This window comes from Anguilla anguilla, chromosome 9 (genome assembly GCF_013347855.1).
Source record: "Anguilla anguilla isolate fAngAng1 chromosome 9, fAngAng1.pri, whole genome shotgun sequence".
Taxonomy (NCBI): Eukaryota; Metazoa; Chordata; class Actinopteri; order Anguilliformes; family Anguillidae; genus Anguilla; species Anguilla anguilla.
The window spans coordinates 1,296,712-1,305,327 of NC_049209.1; the positions used below are offsets into that span (position 1 = coordinate 1,296,712).

At 51.5% G+C, this 8,616-nt stretch overlaps 1 protein-coding gene across 1 annotated transcript; it reads right to left on the reverse strand.

The window, feature by feature from the left end:
* Positions 1-655: 655 nt before the first annotated feature.
* LOC118235758 (proline-rich protein 7-like) lies at positions 656-8,335 on the reverse strand. Its single transcript, XM_035433516.1, is given in 4 exon segments — positions 656-1,608; positions 5,038-5,075; positions 5,077-5,617; positions 7,920-8,335. Coding segments are annotated over 3 exon segments (861 nt in total). The 5' UTR covers positions 5,451-5,617; positions 7,920-8,335; the 3' UTR covers positions 656-1,159.
* Between the last annotated feature and the right edge of the window lie 281 nt (positions 8,336-8,616).

Here is an 8,616-nt window from a genome sequence, read left to right on the forward strand (position 1 = left end):
ATCTGGACTCGTGTTTTCCTGATTAAACGGAAGGCCACTCAGAAACGAAATGACAAACGAAAACGGGAATGATTCCATTTTTTTTTCCATGGACAACAAAAATGATTTTTTTTCAGAGCCTTTTAAGAGAGGATCTTAGCATGCCTGAATGTAGCATTGAGCATTTAAAAAATAAAAAAAAAATGTATAAAAAATTTCATGACATAAAGGGTAACGCTCGAGGGACAGGAAAACAAAATGGAGGCGGGAGAAAGCGGAAGAAATGAATAGAAATGGAAAAGGAGAATGAGGGGAAATCCGTGAGCAGTGGTATGTGCATTATTTAAACGCTGCTGTTCTAACCATAGGAGAGGGGTCCGCCCCCCCCCCCCCATGTCACATGGAGCTCAGGAATAATGCGCTCTGCCTGTCACAGAGCCGACAGGCTAACAGACAGCAGTCACTGAACATGCTTTTCCTCACAAGCTTCCCGACTCTCTACAACAGCAGGAAATTACTTTCAAACAACCTTTCACAGGAAAAAAAAACCGTGTTTATGGGATAAAGTCCCATACCGTTTTATAATTACATATTTACCTATACAAAATAATGTAGCAATTAAGTTTTATCATTCAGTTTGGAACGTCTGAATGAAAGAGCAGCATGAAGTAATTGCTTTAGGAGATATTTGAATATTTCACTTTATTTTAACTTCTTTTTTTGCTATAACTACAGTTTACAAAGACAGCATTGCAGTTTTATTTCTGTGCTATATTTCTATCAGACAAGAGAAACGCGCACAAGATGTGAAGAGGTGGGGGGAAGGGGGGCGTCTGGGGTCATGTGCTCCTGGCGCCATGGAAACGGTTCCCCAGCAAACTCAAAATGGCGTCACTTCGTCAGGCTGCAGTCGCTGTCCTTATGAGGGGCTGTTGTAGCCCTGGCAACAAAGAGGCTCCGCCCCTGCAGTTTCTACTTCCCCTAAACTATGCCCATTTCTGCCCCCCGCCCCCCCCACAGCACGACCCTCCCTCTGCTGTAGGAAGTGGGTGACAAATTTAAGAGGGGGGAAAAAGGGCTTTCCCTCAGAGACGGTGGTGGAAGGGGCTCAGTCCTGGTGCCCCGCCCCTTGTTGCCCCGCCCATTTGTTGCCCCGCCCCTTGCTGCCCCGCCCGTGGGCTCACACGGCCGTGCTCCTGCCGAAAAGGGGGAAGGCGGTGGGGAGGGTGCAGGTGTGCTCCAGCCGCAGCTCCGAGTTCGTCCGGCCCCCCCGGGGCAGGTGCACGTGGGCGAGGGCGGGGGCGTGGCTGGGGGCGGGGGGCAGGTTGTTTCGGTTCAGGTCCATGGCGGACAGCAGCCGCCCCAGCGAGTCCCAGTGCTCGTCCACGGGGAGGCGGATCAGCGAGGAGAACGGGCGCTCGGGAAGCCCCGCCTCCGGCCCCGCCTCCAGCCCCGCCTCCGGCCCCGCCTTGCTCGTCTTTGTGTCCGCCTGTTTGCGGGACGTCCCGGACGCGGGCTTGGTGTACGTCCCAGTCCTGGGGTCAGCCAGGACCTCGCTGTACGGTGGGGGGGGGTCCTCCATCAGCACGGCCTCCTCGTAGCAGGGGGGCTGTCCAAAAGCATCCGTTTCTACAGGAAACACCCCCCCCCCAGTTACTTTAGGCAACATGGCAGCCGGCCAGTATACACCCCCCCCCCCCAGTTGGCTGATATAGTATACAGAATACAGAAAATAAAAGGCATTAAAAATGGAAAGCATAAAGCATCCATAATCTGTGAAGGTTGCATAATTATTCCCAGTATGATTAATGCCTGCGAAATGCAGTTTGAACCAGTAATTTAACAGGATAATGTGGCATAAAGAACCAGAGAGGGAGAGAGAGAAAGAGAGAGAAAGAGAGAGAGGGAGAGAGAGAAAGAGAGAAAGAGAGAGAGAGGCCCGGGGGAAGTGTACCAGGCGTGTTCAGGTACTGCTCCTGGGAAATATTTATGTCCTTCATCAGTGGGTTTCTACCCACTTCTGTCACAGTCTGCCACAGTCTGTCAGCGTCTGTTCCAGCCCGGTCCGTCAGATTGGGCACATCTTATCGCCGGAGAGTGGGGCGCGATGTTCCCTCCCCACCCGTATGTGTCTCTGGACTAAACTACGAGCTCTGAGCACGCTCCACTATCTCACAGTGATAAAGCCCTAACCCTAACCCTAACCCTAACCCTAACCCTAACCATACTACGAGCTCTGAGCACGCTCCACTATCTCACAGTGATAAAGCCCTGAATCGACCTCGTCCTGTAGTAGCCGTAGCCAAGCCCACTCTCCAGCCAAGTTTGAGTCCCCCCCAGCAAGGGGGGGGGGGGGTGGTTGAGTCCCTGCCATGACCCCATAGTATAATGAGCAAGGTACTTAACCTGCTTTGCTTCAGTATATATCCAGCTGTATAAACGGATGCAGTGTAAATGCTGTGTAAAGGTTGTGTAAGTCGCTCTGGATAAGAGCGTCTGCTAAATGCAGTAATGTAGTGCAATGACACCCCCTGCCCTGTGAGCCTGTCCCTGTTACCCTCTCTGCTTCCTGTAACCTAACTGTCTCATGTACTTTAATACAGCGAGGGATGTGAGCATTCACATAAAGAAAAACTTGATTGAAAGCTGACAAGTTTTTTTGACAAAAGGCAAAATCTTTAAACTGAGCTGAAATTAATTTTCCGAAGATTCCTGAACGACTGACAAGAACACAAAACGCTCCCAGAATGGCTCAGTCAGTGTTCCCAGCACAAAAAAATCTGCTCGGTTGGAAACGGCAGAAAACCGAAAGGCAGTGAGAAACACGAGCGACTTTATAACCTTAAAGTGGAAAACGGCGATAAAGAAGCATCTGTGTTATTATCATGGGAGCCTCCTGAGCATCACACTGAGCATCACACTGAGCATCACACTGAGCATCACACTGAGCGAACATCCAGAGATAAACATGCGCACACACACACACACACAGATACAGTGCACACACACAAATAGTGTGTGTGTGTGTGTGTGTGTGTGTGTGTGTGTGTGTGTGTGTGTGTGTGTGTGTGTGTGTGTGTGTGTGTGTGTGTGTGTGTGTGTGTGTGTGTGTGGTGTGTGTGCTTGTGCGCACGTGTGTTTGTGACTGTCATAAGAACAGTCCTAGTGGAGAGATGACACACTTGTGGCTGACCCTTGCCTCGTACAGCGTGCAGCCTGCGTGAGAAGCACACTTTAGCACACTTGGCGGTTTGGCGGGTTTTTCCATAACCAGATAAGAAGATCGGCTCATGTGACACGGTCGTGGGTGGGGGGGTGGGGGGGGTGGGGGGGGGGGGCAGGATGTTCCTGCCTGCTGACGCTGATCAAGGACATCCCCTGAGACAGCAGCACCAACTCCAAGGTGCTAATCCCGCTAACCAACATAGCGCTAACCATGCTAAACAACACAGCGCTAATCCCGCTAACCAACACAGCTCTAACCGTGCTAAACAACACAGCTCTAACCGTGCTAAACAACACAGCTCTAACCGTGCTAAACAACACAGCGCTAACCGTGCTAAACAACACAGCGCTAATCGTGCTAAACAACACAGCGCTAATCTCGCTAACCAACACAGCGCTAAACGTGCTAAACAACACAGCGCTAATCTCGCTAACCAGCACGGCGCTAACCGTGCTAAACAACACAGCGCTAATCCCGCTAACCAACACAGCGCTAAACGTGCTAAACAACACAGTGCTAATCTCGCAAACCAGCACGGCGCTAACCGTGCTAAACAACACAGCGCTAATCTCGCTAACCAGCACGGCGCTAACCATGCTAAACAACACAGCGCTAATCTCGCTAACCAACACAGCGCTAATCTCGCTAACCAACACAGCGCTAAACGTGCTAAACAACACAGCGCTAATCCCGCTAACCAACACAGCGCTAATCGTGCTAAACAACACAGCGCTAATCTCGCTAACCAACATGGTGCTAACCGTGCTAAACAACACAGCGCTAATCTCGTTAACCAACACAGTGCTAATCTCGCTAACCAACATGGCCCTAAACGTGCTAACCAACACAGCCGTGGGGATTATGCATCACTGTGGAGCATGAGTATGCATAATATAAACGTGCACATGCATGTAGTATCAGCATATATGGATGTATGGCTTTTCCTTGAGAGCTAGACTCTTCTTCTCCTCCCACTCTTCCTGTGTGTGTAGGAGCAGCCGCATGCCAAGCCCCAGACTCCCCCTGACAGCCATGCCACCCCCCCTCCCCCCCCCCCGCTGCCGCCAGGCGTTCCGGCACCATCCGCCCACGCTTCTGTGTGTCATTATTTCTCACATACGCAGTGAGACGCGGAGAAACAAACGGCTGGGGCGCTATCCCACAATCCCCACCGCGCCTCAAACTCCCATCAGCACACTCAAAATGGGCCCCACTTTCAACGCCACGGTCAGAGAGGGGAGGAGAGGTGAAAGAAGGACAACAGAAATTAAATTCAGCAGGAGAGAGAGAGGGAGGAGGAGAGACGAAGACAGACAGAGACAGAGTGAAAGAGGGAGATACAGGGGGAGACAGACAGAGAGAGAGAACGACAGAGAGAGACAGACAGATGGAGAGAAGGAGAGGGAGATAGATTCAGACAGAGATGGAGAGATGAGAGGGAGAGAGATTCAGACAGAGATGGAGAGAAGGAGAGGGAGACAGATTCAGATAGAAATGGAGAGAAGGAAAGGGAGAGATTCAGACAGAGATGGAGAGAAGGAGAGGGAGACAGATTCAGATAGAAATGGAGAGAAGGAAAGGGAGAGATTCAGACCGAGATGGAGAGATGGAGTGGGAGATAGATTCAGACAGAGATGGAGAGATGGAGAGGCAGATAGATTCAGACAGAAATGGAGTGATGGAGAGAAGGAGAGGGAGATAGATTCAGACAGCGATGGAGAGATGGAGAGAAGGAGAGGGAGAGATTCAGACAGAGATGGAGAGAAGGAGACGGAGACAGATTCAGACAGAGATGGAGAGAAGGAGAGGCAGATAGAGAGAGAGGACGGTACCTTGAGTGCTGGTCCAGGTGCTGGGGGGCAGGTGTGGGGGGCAGGGTGTGTGGGGGGCAGAAGTGGGGGGGCGGCTCTCTGGGGGGGTAGTCTCTTGGGGGGTACTCTCCGGTGGTATACTCTCTGGGGCGGTAGTCTCTTGGGGGGTACTCTCCAAGGGGGTAGTCCCTGTGGGGATAGTCTCTGGGGGGGTAGTCTCCGGCGGGGTAGTCCCTGGCGGGGTACCCGCGGCACTCCAGGGGCTCGGTCTCCAGCGTGCGCAGGCAGTGCTCCCGAACCCGGGCCTGGCGCCTGCGTTTGAGGCGCCGCTGCAGGGAGCTGCAGAAGCAGCAGAGCATCACGACCAGGGCCCACACCAGCCAGAAACCCGCGAAGCACGCCAGGAAGGTGTAGGTGCCCTGCGACATCACCATGCTGCCCCGCCCGGGCGTGGCCGGGCAGAGCCGTCCTCCGCGCTCCGCGCTGCCGAAACCAGCAGGCCTCCCGCGCGTCCCGCCAACACCATCCGCGCGCCCTCGCCGACCTCTGACCTCCGACCTCTGACCTCCGCTACTCCCGCGCTTCCTGCCCGCGGGTCTCCCTGCATGAAGAGGGGGGAGAAAAAGAAGATGAGGCTGTGGAATCGACCTGCTTTCCTCCCGCGCGCCTCTGCCGAACCCGCGCCCCTCCCGCGGAGGCCCGGTTACGGAGAGCGCCGTGGCGGTCACGCGAGGATCCGCACGTACCCCAAAACTCGGTTCGCCCGGGAGGCCCCGCCAGTGCCGCTAACAGCTGGGGCCACGAGGCCGCGAGAAAGCCTGCGTGTCTGCGGGGGGCCACAAGGCCTCAGATCTCCCGAGGAAACCGGGCCCCACGCTGGGGGGTGGGGGGGTGGAGGGGGGGCACTGGGGGGTGGGGGGGGGTGCTGGAACTCCCATCGCTCATCAACACGATATTTATCAAAACATTGGCCCGCGATACTCAAACATGGCGAGCGCTCTCCCATAATTCATCTCAGCTGTTCGGCCACAATAATTACCCCGGGAGGGGGGTAAAGTATCCGTTTCACACATCTGAGAGAGGAAAGCCTAGTACTGCATGTTCCGCAGGGGAAAAAATCCTGACTATTATATGGTGTAAAGACCAGAGTACTCCAGAGAAAATAAACGACTGTACTGTGCACAAAAACCTCACTATCTTTGATGCTGACTGATCCGCTCCAGTTTGTGCTCAAATACGTCTGTGGCTTGCTGTTATACCTGTAGCCTATATGCTGGCTGGAATATTGACTGCTCTGTTTTTGCGGTGATAATACTGAGATCTTTCCTACTACAACTTTTTGTTTGTCCTCTTCTCACCTTATCCCACAAGTTACTGTTTTATCACTCCGTCGCAGACCAGATGCACAGATTGTGAGCTGAAGTTCAGTGACTCCAGTAGCTGAATAATCACATTTCGGCGGGCTGTGAGTCTGTATTCCCACGGCAGTAACGGTGACTGCCACAGCCTCTTAGTGACCAGATGCTAATCTCAGTGACCTTTCAAAATAACGCGCTGCCGATGAAGGGCCGATTTTTATCAGCGCGGTTTTTTTTTTTTAACAGGTTGTGGATCTGTCGCTCCACTCGTTCTACCTGGATCCAGCCCCTCCTATTTTACCTGGATCCCAGCGATGATTCAGCGCTCTGAAGTGGAGGCGGGTGGGGGGGGTAGGGTCGCTTTATCGCTGAAAGGACGTTGGGGAACTTTCGCACGAGGGCACTTCTGAAAACCTCTGATCCTGTCGCCACTCAAACGCGCCGCTGATATTGCTGCTCTCCCGCGGCATGCTGGGAAACGCTGCACTTTGAAACCGCGCGTAATGAAGTCGACCCGCTCCATGTCAGTCCCTGAGCCCAGCCCCTGCTCTTACGCGACTGGAGCATGTTGATAAGAGCGTTCATCACGTCCTACTTGAAGCTCTACTTTATCTGATAAAGCGCTCTATGAAAACCCCTCACTGTAATGCTCTGGGGTCTACAGCATCAGGTTTTATTATTTATTTTTCGTGATGAATATTAACAGGGAAATTAGAAAAAATGTACTGAACACTGACTGGCACTTAGTCTTCTCGTTCAACATGAGCGTTTGGATTTAAGGTCACAAACAGAATCAACATGATGGCAATCGCCAGAATCAGACTCATGACTATGTGATGCTTGTGTATGTGTATATCTCAGTCATTAAGTGGAAAAGTCCATTTTTAAAATTATTTTTCTTAAATTGACTGGAATTCACAAAGAGCTGGAATTGTGACTCTGGAATTGTACGATATCAGCATTTAAAGTAGTGGAAAAATTCCCACCTGTGAGCCTGTCCTTCGAATTCAGCCAGGCGCCCAGTAACATCCACACCCCAGATTTCTCCCATAAAGCACCAGCACCAATAATACCGTTATTAATTGTGTGCTACTCTGAATGGACACGTCTGCGTACCCAGTCATAATATATTTATTTTTAAAAATGAACACCTGAGATTAACGGTGTCATAATCGGTTTATGAATCGGTCTACTCTCGTTTCAGCGGGTGAGGGTAGGCTGCGTTTCCCGCAGGAAACCGGGTTAATTACCGGGCGATGGAGATTCGTTTTGCTGTCAGTCGTTTTCCCTGTGGCTCGGATAAGTACCTACGTTCCATTTACCGTGTGCAATCAGTTTGCAAAAAGGCAACGTCGACACGCGCCGCACGTATCGACAGCAGCTTGCTTTCAAATGGAAACAAAATGTTCAGCAAGTTCGGGCACAGTCACGACAGAATCCACGACAAGCGCCTCCGCTTACCGAAAGCATTCATTTAATAACCGCTGTCTGATAAATCAATATTAATTACTCAGAGATGAACCGAAGAAGCATATTCATAGCTACCTTTTCATGCCACGCGTGTCCCGACGGGATTTGTCAGAGAACGCATGTAGATCCTTTGATTATGTTGTGAAGACGCTGCCATCCATATTCATTGCCATAGGCGTCTGTTTACACGGTTAGGTCGAGGGTCTGTCAAACCCTTCCATCTGCCGTCTCGATCCGTTTGTCAGTATAAGCTGTATACTTTGGACACATTTTCAAGGGAATCGCCGTCGCGTCTCATCGTTTTCTTTCCAGTGACGCGTATCCATCACTCCGAACTGTCGAGCAGCACGACCGTCCGTTCGCGTTCCCGTTCCTGTTGTGCGTAAACTTCAAATCGTACGCGTCTGTAGAGAAGAGAGCCGCGATCACGAGCGGGTGGCGTTGTCGTGCGTGTAGCTGGACAGGAGTTCCAAGCTCTGTGAACTGACTCCTCCTTTTTAACCGTTTGTACAACTGTGCCGCGTGTCAGTCGCTCGTGAAGGTGCACGATTCGATCGCGTGATGATCATTTCACTGGATATTATCTAGACGGTGAATTTTGTCTTTAGAAATATTGGACAGAAATAAGAGCATATTTGTCGGAATTTTAATATCACAACAGGGATTCCTCCACTGGCCGTTTGTGTTTGCGCTGTCATTAAGACCAAGAGTTTATGAGAGAAAGAAGAGGGTGAAATTGTTAGATTATTACGATTCAATAAGATGCCATGTT